Genomic DNA, 22,073 nt, shown 5'->3' on the forward strand with positions numbered 1-22,073 from the left:
CTGAGATTCTTCTGGTGCTGCAACAAACAACTTCAGAAAGGCACTCAGTAATTCTCTTGGCAATGGTATCACACTGAATTAGGAAATACGTTATATAAAAGCAGAAAGGAAAACTCTTGTGCCCTTTTGTGAAATAGTCTATGGATGACCTTGCCTTTTAAGATAATTTATTTTAGCTTAAGCCCAGTCAATAAATGTATATTATAAACATCAAGAATGACTGTAATCATAGTGTGAATTTCATTTTTCCTCTACTCATCAGGAGTTTTATGTACAAAAAAGTTCACATGTTAAATAGTAAGTGCACCAGAATTATGAATATAAATCTTTCCTAATGAGGTGCATTCGGCAACTGGTTGAAGAAATAAAGGATTTGTTTTAATTACCAGGGAGGACATAACACAAAGTAGTATTAAATAACCTTCAGAAAATGAATACAATTTCAGTTAACACTGGCTTAGAATATGTGCTTTTTTGGTACGGTAATTCCAGTTCATTTTTTAAAGCACAATATTATAGGGAATGGAAATTCTTTTTAGATGCAAACACCACCATTGACTTGGGCTCAGAACACTTACAATAGCAAAGGATATTGTGTAATATAATACTTGCAGTATTTTTTTTAATAATAATACATTTATGTTTGTGTTGAACTGGTAGCTTTAAAAAAAGGATTAAACTTAATATAAAGACTTGTGTTCCTCTGCAAATGAAAACATCCTCTTTCCTACTCATAGCTTAGTTCAATGACAATTTTCATACTCTATCCCTTTGCTCTAATTCCTTGATGATGTAACATTATCTCATGCCAAAAGAGGTACAACAGAAATACTCTAGATAATTTATTGGAATTTCATTTCACAGTTACTGAGGTAGGAATTGGCCGTGTGTTTTTCCATTAAAAGATACAAAAATTCATCTAAGTTTATTGATTGAAAAACATACATTTTTTTATCAGCAGTTTTATAGTAATTCCTAAGCCAAACACTGCATAGAAATTTGCTCCTTGATGTGTGTTTTTTATTTACAAAGACTTAACCTCAAGTAAGAATGTTATACAATGTAACACTACAAAACACACTGAGAAATCTGTGTCACAAACAGTTAATACAGTATACAATATTAAGATAAGTTTTCTGGTTTCTAAAGAAAAGGTACTTCAGAATTCAGTGTGAGTCTCAGAAATAATTCTGACCATGAAGTAAACATCAAAATTTTAATAAATAACATACATGAGAAAACAAACATTAAAAAAAATTACCTTACACCTAACAAAATAATTCACAATATTTGATGAAGATTTTGGCTGGATTTATCTTGGCAGTGTTCATTTATATAACATTTTTGTACTGCATTTACTCCATTCTGATGAAATTCCACCCATTTGGAATCACAGAAGGGATGAAACCAGTATCGCTACAATATTGTGCCTTCCTGAAATGCTTCTATCCACCTATTGGTAAGAGAAATTTGTTAGATTTGCAAAATGCAATCCTCCAATAAATGTTAAGACAATATAGATCACAGCTGTGCCTGTGGATCCACTCCCCTAGCAGTATATTTCAGAAGCTTCCTATACCAAATTAGAATTCTACATATATGGAAACATCCTTTACTTAGTAATTTGGCCAAAAATTTGGCCTGAAAATTGCATCTTTTATGTACATGAGGTGTGAGGAAGGGGCCATTTCATGTAAAAGCTCTGTGAAGTCCTGATGATTCCTATGTTTGGTTTGGGAAATGAATACATTTGACAAGGCTTTTATTTCAAACCCCTTTCTGCTTTTGGGAACACCAGCTTTATCTCTGTCTCCTCTCTTAACTCTCTGGGCATCCACAGTCCAGACCTGTTCTAATATTTTCAGTGAAAGAGAATCTAACATCTGTTCTACTTCAGTTGATCAAAATTTTGCATGCAATATGAAGTGTATCAAAAAAAATTGTTTCAGAGTTTCATAGAAGTTTTTCCAAAATGCATTAGTCTCAAAGTTTTATCTGACAATACCCACAGCTGAAATTATTCAGAAGACACTTCTTGTACCTCCCTAGCACTGTACTTGCTTCTGAACTTACTATGAACATTTGAAACCACTCAACTTAATTAGTAAACATAGCCTGTAACAGATTTAGCTCAAATTTCAAGGATAGAATTTTCAAAAATTTAAATGCAAATGGCATAAATTATAAATCATGTCTTTTAAAAAGCTAAAACTTTCCATTAAAATTAATATATTTTAACATTCTATAATTTGTAAAAACACCTCTAGGATATTAGTGACTTCAAAGAGAAACTTATAATTTAGCCTGTATTAATTCTAAATTACAAGCAAGCAGATTTTCTTCACTCAACTACATTCAATCATATTGAAGATTTTTCTACCTTGTCAACTTAATGATAGGAACAAAAGATATATATTCAAAAAAAAAAAAGATATATATTCAAAAGAAATAATTTTTATCAGTTTGATGATGAATACAGATAAAAATAATGAGAAATGTAATTCCTAACAGAATATTAGAATAATTACTCTTTTATCCAAGGTAATTTTTACAGAAAAAATAATTAAGTGACATAATTTTAAATAGTTTTCAGTTCAACTGAAAAAGAATTATTTGGAGTAATAAAAATACACTAGATATCCTAACATAGACTGAAAAAAAAAATCTTACAGCGTACGTGTCACATTGTACCTGATTATTATTCAGGAACATATAATTCTGGTACATTAACTCTAATTGCCTTAAGAAAAGACAAGCCTTATTTACTTAAGGCGTTCTTTTTTATCTCCATGCACGTTTTAAGCCTTTGAGAACACATGAGCACTAAGCTCAGTGGAAACAAAAACGTGTAACTTGTGAGGCCACAATAAAAATCACATGAAAGATCTGGCGAAAAGGTAAATTGCACTGTTTCGTTTACAAAGGACCTGAATTTCACAGAGATATGCTTCTCTATGTTAAACAACCTCATGACATCAAAATAAATATTCTTGTCGGAATTTTGAAGAGACTGTTTAAAAAAGCCTTTACTATCTAAAATGATATCCATTTCCTTCTACTCAGTTATTGGGAACAGCATGGGAGCCTCTTAATGTGTTTGACCCTTTTCCCAAAGAAGTAAGTTAGCAAGCAGCTGTTTAAACTCCCACTGTTCCATGGCAGAATTGAATTGCTGGATTGCCAAAGTCCTGGAATGTTTTAAGAGATGATCCTTACCCTCATTGAAGGAGAGGCCAAATGCCTCAGCTTCCTTTCCTTTCAGCAGAACAGTTTCATGCTGCTTCCTCAGAGGTCACGTATAGACAAAATATTTTGGACAGAACTACCTATTTTCTTTTCCCCTCTGCCTCCTGAAAATATTCCAGATCCTCTTGCGTGGCCTTACAACAGTTCTAAAGACTTTGAAAAACATGTTAAATCTAACTAATTTGGATCTCTGATTTAAATTCTTAATTGTCCCCACACATGAAAGTAGGTTATTTTAAAATCAATCATGTGACAACTTGAAACTCATGTATAAAAGAAAAATATGTCTAAATTACTTACTTCTGAGCTGAGTGAGCATCGTCTGCTTTGAACACATAAAATAACATGTTTTTGTGTAGTAACTGGAACACTCTGGACTCTGAATTCTCATCTTTGACTTGAGCGACAGTGAATCCTAGTAAAGGCTGACTCTCTAAAGCTGCCACGTCCTAATTTAAAAAAGGCACAAAGGGAGATAGGATATTAAATTGATAACAAAATTCAGATTTGCAAACTCTTGAACTGTATAGTTATAATTTAATTTCATATACACATATATAAAATAATTCTTTATTTTTCATTTTCATTTATTCAGCAATATTAAGCTGACCACTCCCCACCTATCTCATGAGTCAGACACTGTGCTAAACAGTTTTCAATGTGTTCACATCCCTTGAGTATCACATACTTCCCTATAACCATGTGAGGTAGGTAATTACTTTCATTTTATGGATGCAGAAATCAAGCTGGGGAAGTGATTTATCCTGTCCCACTAAGGAGGGGCTTGGCTCCTAGAGCAGTGGTTTTTATAGGATTTTACTGGAACACAGGGTGATCAGACAGTTGAAAAGGGTAATGTTAGAGCAAATAGCCAGCCATTGTTTATAACCCAAACAAAGTATCTTATCTAAGCTTGAGGCCTGAGGAGTGTAATCTGGGAATAGTCAAGGGAGTGTCAACCAAGACAGCTTGGTAAAAAGGATAAGAACCTTTGCCTTTAGTGAAGTCTTAGTAGCCACATGACACCAAAAAAAGTTGTATTTTAATATTACGGAAAATTCCTAACGTTTTGAGTAAGAGCTCTAGGACACTGCTGACATTAAAAATCACAGCAACAACATCTCCCCCTCCAAAAGCAAAGCAAAACAAAAAAATACACAAAACAAATAGATTAAACAGATACTGTAATTATTTCCAATTGGCATTATAAAACCAGACCCCACAATTATTCATCTTTAGATTTCAGATCTTACCTCACTTGCAGCATATGTATACAGCACTTTATTTTTTATGACAAACCACAAGTGTTTCCAAGGTTTTTTATTGCCCTTTGATCTGTACAAGTAGCCACTCATGGAAGAATCTTCCGTGTTTGCTGATACCTACATAAGCAAACCCCATGTATAGTTTAATGGTTTTCAAAGAAACAAAAGGTAAAGTAACAAATTGCTTTTGATCACTGGTGCTGAGAGTAATAACCGTAATAATATAATGTTAGAGAATAAAATGGTTTATTTTCAAAGTCTGCTACTATGGGGTACCTGGGTGGCTCAGTCAGTTAAGCATCTGCCTTCGGCTCAGGGTCCTGGGATGGAGCCCCATATTGGGTTCCCTCCTCAGCAGAGAGCCTGCTTCTCCCTCTCCCTCTGCTTGTGCTCTCTCTCCCTCTCTCTCAAATAAGGTAAAAAAAACCTTATAAAACAAAAACAAAAACAAAACGAAATCTGCTACTATACAAATTGAATACGCCATTACCACGGGCATAAAATACCCTTCTGTTCAGAAGCAGTTCCAGCATATCGGGGCACCCAGGTGGCTCAGTCTGTTAAGCACCCAACTCTTGATTTTGGCTCAGGTTATGATCAAGGGCTCTGCACTGGGTGTGTAGCCTGCTTAGGATTCTCTGCCCTTCCCCACCACTTCTCTTAAAAAACATAAAACCATTCCAGCATTCTGCCTGGTTTAACTGAGCTTGCATATATGTATTTCTTTGTGGTGTCACTTATTTTCTGAGTTGCCAGAGAAAGAAAAATAACTCTAAAGATCAGAAATGCTTTTTGAAAGTTGCATTTTTGGAACTGTATATGTTGTTTACTATTCTTGGTATTTTGCAATATTAGGTTAAATTATTTAAACCTTTAATGCTTCCTGAAATAATTTTTTGGACCTATATAAACTATTAACGGGGTGACTGGGTGGCTCAGTCGTTAAGCATTTGCCTTCGGCTTGGGTCATGATCCCGGGGTCTTGGGATGAGCCCTGCATTGGGCTCCCTGCTCAGTGGGAAGCCTGTTTCTCCCTCTCTCACTCACCTGCTTATGTTCTCTCTCTCACTGTGTCTCCCTCTGTCAAATAAATAAAATCTTAAAAAACAAAACAAAAAAATTTTTTTTTTTTTTTAAATTTTACTTATCCATTTGAGAGAGAGAGTGAGAGACAACATGAGAGAGGAGAAGGTCAGAGGGAGAAGCAGACTCCCCGTAGAGCTGGGAGCCCGATGCGGACCTCAGTCCCGGGACTCCAGGATCATGACCTGAGCCGAAGGCAGTCGCTTAACCAACTGAGCCACCCAGGCACCCAAAACAAAACTATTAACAGAGAAATAAATGGAAAATTCAATTATTCATGGTGATTTTAAGGATTAGTTTCTGATCCCCAAATTTTGTCTGAGAGAAGCTTATTTTGTTTCATAAAAAGATGAAAATATCTTAATCTCTGGGCAAAAAGGTAGTAAGCTCTCAATGATTATAATCTGGCAGTTGAAATTTCTCTTTTTAGCACAGAACAAGAAAATTAAAAAGCCAAGTTTAGGAATTGTGTTATTAGTAGAATGGTGAACAGACTTTTTGTTTCTTAAAATTTATTTATTTTAGAGAAAGTGTGCTCGAGTGAGTGAATGCATGCAGGGGTGGGGCAGAGGGAGAGGGAGAGAGAATCCTCAGATTCCCAGCTGAGCAGGGAGCCTGATGCAGGGCTCTATCCCAGGACCCTGAGATCAGGACCTGAGCCGAAATCAAGAGTCAGCCGCTCAACCAACTGACTTAGCCAGATGCCCCTAGAATGGTGAACAGATTTTTAAGGTGGTTCCCCATGATCTTTGCCTCTGATAATCACACTACTACCCTTTGTGTGTGGGGAGGACCTGTGACTTACTCCTAACCAAGAGAATATGGGGAATATGATGGCATGTCACTCCCATGATTATGTTACCTTCTACAAAACTCCATATTGCTAGTAGATGGGCTCTAGAGACTTTCTCCCATGCTGGCTTTTAAGAAATAGTTGTTTTGGGAGGCTTGTATGCCATGGAACTGAGTGGAAACTCCAGGCAAAAGCCAGCAGGAGGCTAGCATCCTCAGTTTCATAACTGAAAGGAAATGAATTCTGCTAACAACCTGAGTGAGCTTGGAAGTGGACCCCTCCCTAGTTAGCCTTGCGATGAGAACTCAACATTGGCCAACACCTTGACTGTGGTCCTGCAGAGATCCCAGCTAAGCTATGACTGGACTCCTGAGATAATAAATGTTTGTTGTTTTAAGCCATTAAGGTTGTGGTAATTCATTATGTGGCAACAGAAAACAAATTCAGGTGGATTCTATGAATTTTAAAAGTCTACCTTTAGGGGCGCCCGGGTGGCTCAGTGGGTTAAAGCCTCTGCCTTTGGCTCAGGTCATGATCCCAGGGTCCTGGGATCAAGCCCCGCATCAGGCTCTCTGCTCAGCAGGGAGCCTACTTCCCTCTCTCTCTCTGCCTGCCTCTCTGCCTACTTGTGATTTCTGTCTGTCAAATAAATAAATAAAATCTTTAAAAAAAAAAATCTATCTTTAATCATGTATCAATTATATTAATTTCTTACAAACTTTATGAGAAGGATGATATATTATTGTCTAGCAAAAAATTTAATATCTCATGTTAAATTAGAAATATCTGTTAAGTCCTAGTATATTTGTATGAAGTGACACACTTGTAGAAGACAAATGGTTTTTTTAAAATTAGAATGTTTACATTCAAATGAGATTTTGCTTAAAATGTAGTTACATTGAGATACTACTATATAATTATGTTACATGTTACTGTCATTGATCAAAATATTCTGTATGCTCCTCTTTTAAAATATGCTTAACTTAGTTGATTAACTGAAAAAGAGTATCAGTCACAATACTGGATAGTCATGCATAGTCCTCTATTATCTTTTTTTAGAAAAGATTTTATTTATTTATTTATTGAGAACACAAGTGGTGGGGAGGGGCACAGGGAGAAGGAGAGAGAATTTCGGTGTGAAGCCTGACATGGGGCTTGATCCCATGACCTGGAGATCATGACCTGAGCTGAAATCAAGAGTTGGACTCTTAACTGTCCTGATGCCCCTGTCCTCTTCAATCCTTTTAAAAATACAATTGGTCTTAAGCAGCTTAATCACATGAGTCACAAAGCTTCCCTTCCAGTGATTTGATTATTTAAAATATAAATCAAGTCTAACTCAAGAGACATAGCTTGCCATTACTGAGCCTACCGAGGCTCTGAATGGAATTCTAAAAACGAGGAGTTTCTAAAAATGTCTTGAACATTACTGGAATAAAAACACAACTTCCCAAATTCTTAAAAAGTTAAACCTAAATTACTATATGACCAGGCAATCATACTCCTAGATATATTATTAAGACAAATGTCCACATGGTAATATGTTCACATGTTTATAGCACCATTATTCATAAAAACCCAAAGGCAGGAACAACTCAGATGTCCATCAACAGATGAATGGATAAATTGTGGTATATGCATATAATAGAGTATTATTCACAAATAAAAAGAAACAAAGTACTGACACGTGCTATAACTTAGGTGAACCTCTAAAATACTGTGAGAAATGAAAATAGTCAGACACAAAAGGTCATGTATTATATGATTTCTTTTATCTTTTTTAAAGATTTTATTTATTTATTTGAGAGGGAGAGAGTGTGTGCACAAGTTGTGGGGAGGGACAAAGGGAGAGGGAAAAGCAGACTCCCCATTGAGGAGGAAGCCCCAATGCTGGGCTTGATCCCAGGACCCTGAGATCATGACCAGAGGTAGGCGCTTAACCAACTGAGCCATCCAGGTACCCTCGTGTGTGTGTGTGTGTGTGTGTGTGTGTGTGTGTGTGTGTGTGTGTGTATTTATTTATTTATTTTTTTTTTTACGATTTTACTGATCTATGATAGAGATAGCAAGAGAGGGAACACAAGCATAGCGGAGCTGCAGAAGGAGAAGCAGACTCTCTGCTAAGCAGGGAGCCCGACATGGGACTTGATTCCAGGATGCTGGGATCATGACCTGAGCTGAAGACAGATGGTTATCCTCTGAGCTATTCTGGAGCCCCTATATATTTTTAAAAGAAAACTCTACACTAAGTGTGGGGCTCAAACTTAGGACCCTGAGATCAAAAGTCACATGCTCTACCCACTGACCTGGCAAGGCACCCCTGAATTGTATCCTTTAAGTAGTTAATTATAAGTTACGTGAATTTCACCTCAATTACAAATAAAAAGACAAAAATCACAGCTTTCCAAGTAGAAAACTTTTACTTTTATAGTACTTAACTGGTTAAATTATTTTTCTCAGTTTGGTTGCAAAGGAGAAAGCAGTGGTTCTCAAAATTTAGTATACATCCAAATTACAGAGAATGCTTGCTGAAGTTCCTGATTCTGTAGACTTTGGGTGGGGCCTAGGAATTTCCATTTCTAGTAAGTTCTCAGGTGATGCTGATGTGCTGCTTTGGAGAACACCTTGAGAGCCAGTGGAGCAAAGGAAGAAATGGCTGCTGCAGTCAGGAAGTAGGGATTTGACAGTGGAAGGTCAGTTTGTGTGGTTGGGTGGAAAGATGTACAAAATGTGACTGGAGTCAGGCTGGGTCTAGTCTAGACTAGAAATAGTTTTGTAACTAGCACTGTGGAGCTTAGACTGACAAGAAGAGCAAATTTAAGAATTATATTTATAAACTGTGACATTAGCATGGACAGGCGAACAATTATAGAAAACTGAAAACTATTTCCATTGGTTAAGCACCTTAAAGTTCTGAAAGTCAATTTAGATTCAGGAACTGAGTGACAGAAGAGACAGTTCAGAGTACTAAATTGGCTCAACCAGTTTAAGAAACTTGGCAATTAGAACTTTATGTCCTCTTATTACTATTTCATGAGACTGGCTATATAGATCATTTCCTAGTGTTTTAATGGCCATGATGGAATACACTCAATTTTACATAAAGAACATGATCTTTTTAGAGTTGTTTGCTTTCATTTTCCACTGTAGAACTCTTCTAGAGTAACCAAGTAAGAAAACAAAATTTAAAACTCTACTCTGCTGGCCTCAAAATTGGTAGAACTAATTAATAAACTAAAAAAAAAAAAAAAAAAAAAAAAAATGGAGGTGGCCCAGGAGTGCCTGGGTGGCTCAGTTGGTTAAGTGGTACTTTGGCTCAGGTTATGATTCCAGGGTCCTGGCATTAAGCCCCATATCGGGCTCATTGCTCAGCGGGGAGCCTGCTTCTCCCTCTGCCTGCTGCTCCTCCTACTTGTGCTTGAGCTCTCTCTCTGTGTCAAATAAATAAATAAAATCTTAAAAAAAAAATTAAAACAAACAAAACAAAAAAACAGAGGTGGCCCAGATAGGCAGTGCTGTGTGTTAACCGAGCTGGCTGACTGAACCCTTGAATCCGAGGAGATGGACTAGGGTACTGGTGATGCCTGTGGATCAAGCCACTGGCAGTTTTAACTGTGCAGACTATCCTAACTTTTTACATTTTTCTTTTAAGTTGAAATGAAAGACAATTTACTATCAGTGCAGCTGTCTATAGCCAACCAATCCTTAAAAAAAGCAAATGGTGTAGATTAGTAAATGCTAATAAAGTACCTAAAATATTCTAGACTTCTTCCCTCTGGCATGGGGTCTTCTCAAAGTAATTTTAAAAATCCAAATGTGTAGAGACACCTGGGTGGCTCAGTTGGTTAGTTAAGTGCCTTTGACTCATGTCATGATCCCAGGGTCCTGTGATTGAGTGCTACACTGGGCTCCTTCCTCAGTGGGGAGCCTGCTTCTCCCTCTGTCTGCCACTCCTCCTGCATGTGCTCTCTCTCTCTCCCTCTCTTTGACAAATAAATAAAAATCTTAAAAAAAAAAATTCACATATGTCTACATTATCTTTACTTGCTACCATTGCTATAAAATGTTCTCCAAACCTTTCAACTGCCATTTTCTGAATGACTCAGGTCATATGGGAGACCAAGCAAGAGAGTGAACCATCAGCCACATCTAGCACTACTATTAAAATGCATGTCTTAATAGTAAGTGGGAAATGACATCCTCCTTTATGGAAGAAAAACACTGTATTATATGCATATGAATAATTCAGCTTATATCAGGTTGCAAGTTTAATGGAAACACTTACTTCTTTGAGAGCAGCTGGGATCTTTTTCTGTTTCCTCCCTGATGGAATACTATGTAAGACTGATGATAAGGCACTTGAAGGAGATTTGTGATTTCCGGGAGATCCAATCTTAGGAGAATGCTGGTGATCTAAAACAAATCAGGTGCACTTATGTAGCCAGTGGTAAGCATTTTGCAATTCAATTTAATTCAGATCAATAAACACTATTGCATAAAATATCTATGGAAGGACACTTGAGAAACTGATGACACTGAGGCCCCCGGGAAAAAAGATGGATGGCCGAAAGTTGAGTGGGAGAAAGAGTTTCCACTCTCTATGATTTTATGCTTTTTCAGTTGTAAACCATGAGAAAGGATGACCCTTTTGTGCCTTCAGAATAATGAAACATGTTAATGTACTATCAATTTTAAATATATTATATAAATTTCCCTCCTGACTTTAAAAAAAAACAAAACACTAACAGCATCATTTAGTACCTAGATATATGATGGAATAAAAATATTATAATAAACAAAGTATTAGAAAAGGGGCCATAAGACAAGATAGGAAACCACTAATTTTGAGTGAAGAGATTCAGGAAAGCTGGGGAGATAGAAAGAAATCTGAGTTGGCCATTAAGGTATAACAGGAATTTGCCAAGTCAAAAAGAAGAGGATGGACACTCCATGAAGAGAGGTCAGCACAAGCAAAAGCAGAGGTATGAAATTAGATCATCTATTTGGAGAATAATAAGGCTGAAGGAAAAAAGACTGGTTCTAAGGAATGTGGACTGTTGTTTAAGCCGTGGGAAACCAAGGTCTTTTAGGCTGAGAAATGACAGGAGCCGACTGAATTTAGAAGAAAAAAAAATCTGGCAGTAGAAAGGAGGAAGGATTTGCAGCAGAAAAAAACCTGTTGGGAAACTATGAGTATAGTCCAGATAAAAAAATAGGGCTGAGATGAAAAAATTAAGAAGGTCTTTGAGGATAAATCAGTCAAGATTTATTGACTAAAAATGGGTGTGGGTGATTAGGGAAGAGGATTTTAAAAATGAATGTTGAATGTTCACAGCCTATATGGTACACCCAGAGAACAAAGGGAGGAACAAAAAGGCCAATGAAGGATTAGATAAATGTGTCTTCTGGGACGATGTATGTAACGGTTATTATTACTCTATAAATATATGGATTCTGAAATAGCATGCCATCTAGCTTTATTCATTGAGACATTTTCATTTGGTGATGGAAAGCTATTCTTTGTGGAAATGAAGGACTACCTTTTTGAAATTCAGATCCTATATATAGGTTCAGGAACTGAACGAAAACTCTTCCCAAAATATAGACCTGAGTGGTCTTGCTAGCTGCATTCATCTTAACTGTGGGGATGGATACCTGCAAATAATGAGCAGGCAGATATGACTTATCATTTTGTACTTGGTGAAAAGCTGGACATTTAGATATACCACCAAATCAGTCCAAGTGATTAGAAATAAGTTAACAAAGGGCCACCCAGTCAGTCTATGTCCACAGAGATAGATAAACGTGATTTGTAACAAACACACAGTTGGGAAACTATAAACTTCAAAATTACTTGAAAGTTAAAGTTCCCTTGTAACTGTTTTAAAGCATTTCATTCTGTAATTATATTTCTACAATTAGTATCTTATGCATTAAGAAAGCTTAATTAAATTACAAAAGCAAAATTCTTAACATTTTGAGATGACTATCACCAATCACATCGCTCATGCACCTAAGATGATTCTTTCAGAAGGTCGTTTGGGAGCATCTGGGAATAAAGGAATTTGTTAGATCTTTACTTATATATTACCTAGTTTCTGTAGTTCTTGGAAACAATGTTCACATACTCTTGCTGGTTGATTTTTCAGGTAATCTAAACCATATTTATTTGATGAACAGGCTTGGCATACAATCTGAAAACATATTGGAATTATTTTATTTGGAGTAACCTCCACATCAAACCAATGAGTAGGCCACAGTAGATAAAGCTGTCTACCTAGAGGGCTTTCAAAACCTTTTCTCAGTCACTCTCACTAATACCTCTGTGGAGTTCAGGCCTGTGGTGAACTCACACACAACACTACAACGGAAGATGAAGAGGCCACACACTAGGACTGAGTGTTAACTCCATAAAATAAAATACTAAGAGCATTAACGTGTGCAAAGTGTTTAGAACCGTGCAGGATGTGCATGAAGCCCTCTGTTAGCTGTACTTATCATCATGGACATTGCCCATCACCATCACTAGGTAACCATGACCACGTCTGCTGTGCCTCTACCAAGCATCTGGCCCTCTACTAAATGCTTCTAAATAGACTCCGTTTACTCTTCACAGCAATTCTTTGACATCATTGTTATGATGCTCATTTGACTAACGAGGTCATGAAGACCTAGATGCGTCACTGGTGATCATTTCAACACTCAAAGTACCTCTATTAAATACTTAGTATCTAGATAAAGGTAGTTTAAATAATTATTAGTCAATGTGGGAGTCGCGTAGTCAATTTTTTTTAATGAAAACAATCTATTATTGACATTCTACAGTAATCTTGGTAAGTAAGGGTAAGTTCCCTAAAGAGATTGCCCTATGCCTAAGTATTTAGAGAAAATATCATCCATGATTCAGTATCTTTTCTTCTCCCCACCATGATTTATAGGAAGAAATAAGCTTCTTCACTATGTACAGCCTGGAGCTATTAAAAATCACAAGGGAGGAGTGCCTGGGTGGTTCAGTGGGTTAAAGCCTCTGCCTTTGGCTCAGGTCATGATCCCAGGGTCCTGGGATCGAGCCCTACATCAGGCTCTCTGCTCAGCGAGGAACGTGCTTCCCTTCCTCTCTCTCTGCCTGCCTCTCTGCCTACTTTGTGATCCCCGTCTGTCAAATAAATAAATAAAATCTTAAAAAAAAAAAAATCACAAGGGAGATGGATGTCAATTTCTCCCACCTTCCCACAGGCCCGGCAGTGGTGTCGTCTCCAGGTCAGAGTAAATTCACTTGTGCAGATCATACACATTGTGGCTCTAGTATCAGGGATCCAGATGGGAGCTTTTGATCCAAGAGGACTAACTTCCTCTTTATTTTCTGAGTCAGCCTGTGGAAGAATGACTTTTCATTACCTCCATGCACACAGAGTACTATAGAATCAAGCTATTTGGGGTGGGGGTGCTCAATGGCAGCTCACAATGCTGATGGTGTCATTAACGATGTGGTGGGCTATTACAGTTGTCATGTTCTTAGGATATTAAGATTAGCTATATCCTAATAATCCTTTGCTGCAAAATTAACTTTAAAAAGATGCCTGTGGTAGTGCCAATGACAGCTGGTTACTTTCTTCCTTAAATTATATTGTATTTCCCCCATTTTTTACAATGAAGTTTTACAACCAGAAAAAATATGAGTGCGCTATATGTTATCAGACTTGCTGTTAGACATTAACAAGATAGTTAGCTCTGAAATTACACCCACACATACATCTTTCTATGAAACACATGTTGCCTTTCTAAACCCCTGGGAAAAGTTTCTTTAGGGTAAAAAACTGTTTGAAATGCACTGAAGAAACAAACAAACAAACTAAACAAAAAAACAAAAACCAAGAAGAAAAAGACAGTACCTCATCAAGACTCCTACTAGGGCAGAATGTGATTCTTTTTTTGGCATACTCTTCTATTGACCTGGAAATTGCTTCTAGCCATTCATCCCTTTCTGTCGCAGAACTGTTGAGGGCAAAAGAAGGTTCCATCAACCAGATGTCAGCTTTTATTGTTTGCCTTTTTCTTTCTTCTTTTCCTCCTGCCATGGCAACAGACTCCACCACCCTCCCCAACAATGCTAGTCACCGGCAGGAGCTCTGAGGTTTGCAGGCACAAATAATCAGAGCAGGCATTAAAGAACACATGGCATTTTAGCAAATACAATGCTTTTTTTCTTCCCCCAAAGTACTGCTTTATACTTGCGAAGTCTTTTAAATTTGGAAGTTTTTTTGCTTAGTTTAAGAGCTAGTCATAGTCAAAAAAATAAATAAAATCTTAAAAAAAAAAAAAAAAGGAGCTAGTCATACAATGAATAACTACGGCTATTTACATAACCAAGATGTTTCCTGAGATATAATAGTAGAATTTAAAAATATTCCAAGGATTCAAGTTTCAAATCCAAATTTAAACATGGAATACTAATTATTTATAGTATTATTAGTATTATTATATTAGTATTATTAAATGTTACTAAAATTTTCTAGAAAGGGCACTGGAGTAAAGGAGACCTATATTTGGCATCACAAACAGATGTTTAGGGAGTGGTTAACAAGGGAAAGAGCCTGTAATTGTTGTTATAGGGTTCCCCAACTTATTCCTCCCATCCTGCTACCCTCAGGCCATCAGGAACTATGGGATTCAAATCTAGACAGAAATGGGCCAAATAGGGAGAAAGCCTGCTCAGATAAAGTATTCTGGTTCTGCTTTATTACAACCACACATCCTCACAAAAAACTCTGGTGACTCCAAATCATTGTTGGTATCAGCACATTTAGTTTTGAATACTCAAGAATGAGAGGCACATTTTAGGTAGTGTGTGTGTGTCTGTGTGCATGTAGACAGAATTTAATAATCTCTCATAATAAAATAAAACCTATCATAATAATGGGAATGTGATTTTGTAAGGAAATGTCTGTTTTAGAAAGGCATAGGAAAGTATGTAGGAGTAAAATGACCTGATATCTGCGATTTGTTTTGAAATAATTGAGAAAAAAATATTTGTAGCAGAATCTTGGTTAAGATTTGAGTCTGGGTGATTGAATATACAGTTTCATTGTATTTTTCACTCTAATTTTAAGAATACTTGAACTTTTAAATGTTTTTATAATTAAAAATTCCATTATGCCTAATGGGATTCGTACCTAATGGTACGAACAGGCACATTTCCTTGTATTTTGATGAATGCAGAGCAGGTCAGGAGATACTAAAAAACCACCTGCCTTCTCCACAATAATTATAGTCAGAAATTTACGGTCCTGCTAAATGGCTTAAGTGCCAATTAGAATATGCACCCACATGGATATTAAAAAGTAGAAATCCACTTTACAAATACAATTTTAAAACTAGTATGTTTCTCAAATTTTCATTATATACCAAGAATAAAATAGGACAGCTCTTATTTTTCTAAGCCAAATAAAACCTGCCTCAATTTCCTCTACGACTCTACCATTACTGTCCCAACTAGCTGCCATTTATTCAATAGTTACTACATGTCAGCCAACTGTGCTAAATGCGTTGCAAATTGAAATCAAGAGCAAATGTCATCACATCTCATCCTCAGAGCTACCCCATAGAATACATATTGGATCTTATACCCTCTTTCCCCAATACCATCACTATCACCAACCAGCACCATTTACAGATAAGCAAGCTGAGGATCTGAAATGTTGGACAATTTGTTTTAAACAACAGGCTACATGACCTTGTATCAGGCACAAGTGTGGCTAAAGATTGAACCCTTCACCACCGTGTCATTCATCTCCATTCTCTGAACTATGCTATGAGAATATAGGCTTAAGCTTCCAAGTAAACATTCGTAAAATAATACTGTCCCTCCCTCTCTCTCCCCTTCCTCTACTTTTTGGTGGAAGAGTTAAAAAAAAGTAGAGAGGCAGATGGTTAATTTGAGAATTGCCGTCTGATTTTTCTAGAGCCCTGGGAGCATGTGGAATGTGATTTGACTGTGCAAATCATGTCACATATGCTGTTCTTTCATTTAATCATTCCTGGCTCTCTCTTGTGTGGGGATCTGCCAAAACAATGTTTACCAGCTCTTGATAACACATTTCTCACAGACCACACACATTTGCCTGCACTATTGAGTGGAGACATGCTAAGTCTTCTTTTGTAGTACAGTTAGCAGAAGAATCAGCACCTTCTTCAGTTAAACCCACTTAAAATACAGTTAAACCAGTATTCTTTTCTTTATGGAATGTGTTCATTACCCAGAAAGCAAATTTGTATTATATAAGCCCCATTCTCCCATTGATTGGGATGCATTCCAAAAGACCTCCAGTAGCAGGGATTGCTGGCATGTTAGATGTTGCCACACAATTTACTCCTTGTATAACTGTGGAACGCTATTCTGAGGTCTAAAGGCCACACCACTTCATTTCAATTCATCTGAGTTACATTTAGTGAGAGAGTTCTGAGGGCAAGATACTAAGCCATGAACCGCACATACAAAACACACCACTTGTAAGGGCTCATCTCTAATTGAGGTGAGACACAAAAGCAAGTAACTACTGCATGATACAATAAAGGTAAGGTAGATGAGAAACAAAGAAGTAGTAAATTATGTTATTTAGGCAGCAGGGAAAGCTCTGCAGAGGGAATGAGTATGTTAGGATTGGAAGAACTGAGGAGTTCGACAGAGAACCTTGTAGTGTCTCCGTGCACCCGCGTTTGGCCTCCCAGCTTTGGTTATCTTCTCTAAGCTGATGACTCCCAAATATATGCCATGTCAGGGCTCCCTGCAGACATCAAGATCCTTACAGGCACTGTCTCACTGATGGCTCCATTTTTTTTTTTTTTTTTTTTTTTTTTTTAAAGTTGGCTTCATGCCCATCCTGGAGCCCAACTTGGGGCTTGAACTCAGACCCTGAGATCAAGACCTGAGCTGAAATCAAGAGCTGGATGCTCAACCGACTGAGCCACCCAGGCGCCCTGATGGCTCCATGATTGATAGGCACCTCATATTTGATATGCACATCTGAAACTAAATTCCTGATTCTTCCCCCAACGCTGCTCCTCTCCTGGCGTTTCCTATCACAGGGAATGGCCCGGCGCTACCTGGCACAGTGTACCAGTCAGAGACTTGCTTTTAATGCCTCTGGGTCTCAACCCCGTGTCCGATTAATCATCTCCTTTACTTCCCCTCCCAAACCATTTTCCACCTAGCATCCAACTTTTACAAAGGCCAATCAGATCATGTCATTCCCTTGTACAAGCCTTTCAGTGGTTTCCTGTGGCTCTTTGGCTCAAGCCCCAAATCCACAAGTTCTGCCTCAGCTTTCCCCTGTCCCTCCAGGCTTACCTTGGCTTTCCCTTTTCTTCTCTATATTCATGCCATTCTGGTCTTTCAGTTCTTTGGATTTGCTATGCCCTCTCCACCTCAGGGACTTTGTACACATTATTCCCAACGACCAGCAGCCTTTCTCTTTCCTCTTTGCCTTGCTATACAACTCCTGCTTATCTTTTATAACTCAGCTGACACAGCAGGTCTTGCAGGAAGCTCTCCCTGACTGCCCTTTGTCCACCAAAGTTAGTTCAAGGTTCCTCGTTCTACAGCCTCATAGCACCTGGTAGTTTTCCTGTGTACTACTTAATCACAATAATAGTTGATTGTGTTGACATTTTGCTAAGCATATGTCTTCCCTAACAGAATGCAAGGTAAGGGAAGGAAGGGCCCTTTTAATTCTCCACATTATCCTGATGCCTGGCACAATGTCTGGTCTACAGTAGACGCTCCATATTACTGAACGAAGGGATGAATTCCAGGCACAGGCAGCTGCCTATGCAAAAGGCAGAAGGAAGGGAGGTAGGCTGGCGTGCATGGAGAACAAGCAGATCCATGCTGGCGGAATATGCCATGCTCTGGTGGGGGTGCGGACGGGGAGAATGGACAGAGATCAGACTGGTGAGGCATACAGGACCCAGATCACAGAAGGCCTTCTCATCTCCTTCCTACATGTTATACCGTACCCGTTCCCTGTGGCAGGAGCGGGGGGGCGCTCAGAAGAGCATGGTACACTAGAGGTATTCAATATGTGTCAGCTTCCCCTCCCTTTATCGAGAGCTTTCCAGTTTTCTTGTTTTTTCTGCATAACCCAAGTTCAATCCATCAACAATCCTATTAACTCTCCCTGATTCCAACCATTTCTCACCATTCTAGTCCAAGAGAGAATCATCTAGCCTCCTACCTGGTCTCCCGACTTCGACTCTAATCTCTGATGGTCTATCTTCTATAAAGAAACCAGTGTCCTCTTCTAAAAATATACCTAAGATCATACCAATTTTTAGCTTAAGACCCTCAGATGTCTTCCCATCACATATAAAATTCCAATGACTTTACTAAGGTCTAAGAGGCTGATCTGGACATCCACATATTTACCTGGATGGCAACCAAAGAAATAAGGATTTACCATCATTTCCTCAATTATTTAATTGTTAATAAAATGGAATTTTGTTTTACCAAAGCATATTTTTACTTAGGATATTTAAGTGCAACTGAAAACCTGACTTTCCTATAGATACTTTCTCTCTGGATATTTGAAAATCACTTCCTTTCTTTCCTTTTTTTTATTTTCTAAAATTTTTTTAGATTTTATTTATTGGACAGAGAGAGAGAGCACAAGCAGGAAGAGCAAGAGAGGGAGAAGCAGGCCCCACTCTGAGCAGGGAGCCCGATGTGGAGCTCGATCCCAGGACCCTGGGATTGCAAATGCCTAACCAACTGAGCCACCCAGGCACCCAAAAATTACTTTCTTGATATTAAGAATCAAGCTTAAGTATCTGCCAGGAGACTGATGCACATAGACTTGATGCTCCTTGTACTTCTGTTCAAACTAAAAAAAAAGGGTCTTAGTTCCAGGTGACCCAGAGTTTACCATACTCTCCAAATATTAATCTGTAGGATGCTTCAGGTATCCCCCAGAAACTGCTTGCTTTGGCAGGTAGATGGCTTTCGACAAACCTCAAACAAACCCTATTTGTCTTCTCTTCCCAAGATCTGGTGTTAGGCAGCAGTGGCTATTCCATTTCAGAAGAGTGACAATGACCCAGGGGGCTGCTCTTGTCCTGATTATGGGAAGCCAGACACTTAGATCTGAGTCCTTGACATCCATGGACATAGGCAATATTATAATGGCTGAAAGCATCACTTTCACCATCAGATATACCTCGGTTAAAATTTGAGCTCCAGGGGCACCTGGGTGGCTCAGTGGGTTAAAGCTTCTGCCTTCAGCTTAGGTCATGATCCCGAGTCCTGGGATAGAGCCCCCACATCGGGCTCTCTGCTCAGCAGGCAGCCTGCTTCCCCCCTCTCTCTACCTGCCTCTCTGCCTACTTGCGATCTCTGTCCATCAAATAAATAAATAAAATCTTTAAAAAAAAATTTGAGCTCCATTTTCTATTAGTTGTATAATCTTGGAAGTGTTATTTAACTTCCCTGAGCCTGTATTTTTTTCTCATCTGGAAGATCAAGACAACACCTACTCTCCTAGTTATCATGGAAATTAAAAGAGAAAATGAATTATAAGCATATATCAGCATTGGGCCTGATCCCAGGTAATAAATGGGTCCGGTTGGGACTCCAGCTGCTACTAAAAATTCTAGTTGATTTTACTGGTACGGACACAGCTGGAAGCAGGCTGCCTGGGTTCAAATCCTGGCCCTGACACTTAATAGCTGGGTGGCTTTTTTTTACCCATTAAATGGGTATAAAATTAGTAAACTCACCTTATTAGGTTTTTATGAAGATTTAATGAATGAACACAGAGAAAGTGCTTTGGATAGTGCCTGGCACAAAGTAAATGCTACGTAAGTGTTTGCTACTATTTTTATATTAAAGGTTAGATTTGAGAGCTGCCTAGACTTGCTATCCCGATCCAGCAGTGGAACATGCTGTGGCTGCTGGTGTCTCTCCAGCCAAGTACTGCCAAACATTCACTTTGGCCATGTGGCCAGTAACTCGGTAATGTACATGCATGAGTCATACAGCTTCTGGTTTCCTTGGCACTTCCTTTATATAACTGTAATATATTTTGATTTACACATAAGTCACTGCAGGTTCCATTTTGAGGCAACGTGGTATCATAAATAACAACAGATTTAAAAGTAAAAAGTTTCTTTTTGTATCCTGATTTTGCCAGCTATGTACCATGAAGACAGAAATGTACTTTTTCTCTAACTTAGTCTTCCTCATTTTTAATGAGAGGACACCTACCTCGTAGGTTTGTTATGACCTTTCAATGTTACGTGAAAACTTCCTAGTGAATTATAAAGCACTAGGTGTCTTTAAAAACATTGGGTGCCATTGTAAAAGGTTTGAAGTATTCACTAAAAAAAAAAAAAGAAAAGATCAGCAAGGCACTTTTCAGCATTATTATTCTCTTCACAGGAATATTTTTATTTCTGCGCTTCAAACACATTATTGGATCAGCAATTAGACATTTTACCTACATGGTAAACAAGAATAAACTCCACGGTTTGGGGACTGAAAAGAAGGAGAAAAAAAAAAGTAGGTCTAGCAGTTTACCCAAATGTAGGAAGTGCTGGAGATGTATGACCCCGTAATCCTGGCAAATGTTCACATATACAGATTTTAGAAATTTACCTGGCTGAGAGGATAAAGGAGCGTTCTACACTTTCAATCTTTAGTTCATTCTGATATGCTTCTTGGGTGGGTTTTCTGACCTTAAAGAAAGAAAAACAGTTTGAGCAAATTCAGCCTATTGCAAATCTCATCCCTGAAGCTGCTCAATGCCCTGGCTGCTGTCAGCCACCACCAACCTTCAGACTCAACTGTATCTACCATGACTCTCCTTCATCTGCTCTGTGTGCCAGAGTTAAATGCCTATATATATATATATATATATGCCAAAATTTCCCACCTTCAGCCCATTGCTCTCTCCCTCTACCTGGAACAAGGCGCCTTCCCTGCATCTCAGTGTGGCCAAATGTGACCTATGCTTTAAGGCTTGTGGCTCTTCCTCCAAAGACTTCCTCAATTCTCCCTGTTTCCTAGCTGCTACCGATTCCTCCACCAGGTCCTACTGAAAGCTGCACACTCCTTATTTTCTGAGCTCCCCCTAATTTTTCTTTCTAAAAAGATCTTATTTATTTCTTTATTTGAGGAGGGGTGGTAAGGGCAGAGAGGGAGAGAGAATCTCAAGCAGACTCCACACTGAACGTGGAGACTGACTCTGGGCTCAATGTCACCACCCTGAGACCATGCATGACCTGAGCTGAAACTAAGAGTCGGATGCTTAACCGACTGAGCCACCCAGGTGCCCCAGGACTCCCCAAAACATTAATTGTACCTTCACAGTGATATTTATTAGTGTCTATTTTATAGGTATTTATGTGTGGTTTATTATCTTCCCAACTCTAGTTGCTGAGCTTCTGGGGGGGGTATGGCGGGGGCAGAGACAAAAACAATCATGATTCAACTCATTTTTGTATTTTTTACCAAATGTCTTACCATATTTTGTTTATAGTTCTCAATAACACCTCATGAATAAATGAATGTATGAGTGAACAAATGATTAATGAATGAATAAATAAACACATAAACAATAACACACAGGGAGAGAGAAAAGTCAAGTATGTAAGAAAGACGGTTATCTTTGGGCTTTGTCTCTAAATATATTTGG

At 38.2% G+C, this 22,073-nt stretch overlaps 1 protein-coding gene across 4 annotated transcripts in view; it reads right to left on the bottom strand.

Moving 5' to 3' along the window:
- Positions 1-1,202: 1,202 nt before the first annotated feature.
- The window catches only part of FGD6 (FYVE, RhoGEF and PH domain containing 6), a 113,759-nt gene continuing 92,888 nt past the window's right edge, over positions 1,203-22,073 (bottom strand). For 2 of the 4 annotated variants that reach the window (XM_032874245.1, XM_032874243.1), the window contains exons 14-21: positions 21,035-21,114; positions 14,280-14,382; positions 13,614-13,760; positions 12,479-12,581; positions 10,673-10,800; positions 4,500-4,628; positions 3,547-3,695; positions 1,203-1,453 (exon numbers count right to left, since the gene is read on the bottom strand). In XM_032874245.1, the coding sequence (XP_032730136.1) occupies positions 1,417-1,453; positions 3,547-3,695; positions 4,500-4,628; positions 10,673-10,800; positions 12,479-12,581; positions 13,614-13,760; positions 14,280-14,382; positions 21,035-21,114 (876 nt within the window). In that variant the 3' untranslated portion in view covers positions 1,203-1,416. Of the gene's footprint in view, positions 1,454-3,546; positions 3,696-4,499; positions 4,629-10,672; positions 10,801-12,478; positions 12,582-13,613; positions 13,761-14,279; positions 14,383-20,577; positions 20,758-21,034; positions 21,115-22,073 lie in introns of those variants that run through there. The other 2 variants (XM_032874246.1, XM_032874247.1) reach the window with 2 other exon arrangements.

The sequence above is a fragment of the Lontra canadensis genome, unplaced genomic scaffold (assembly GCF_010015895.1).
Source record: "Lontra canadensis isolate GAN:19392208 unplaced genomic scaffold, GSC_riverotter_1.0 scaffold52, whole genome shotgun sequence".
Lineage (NCBI taxonomy): Eukaryota > Metazoa > Chordata > Mammalia > Carnivora > Mustelidae > Lontra > Lontra canadensis.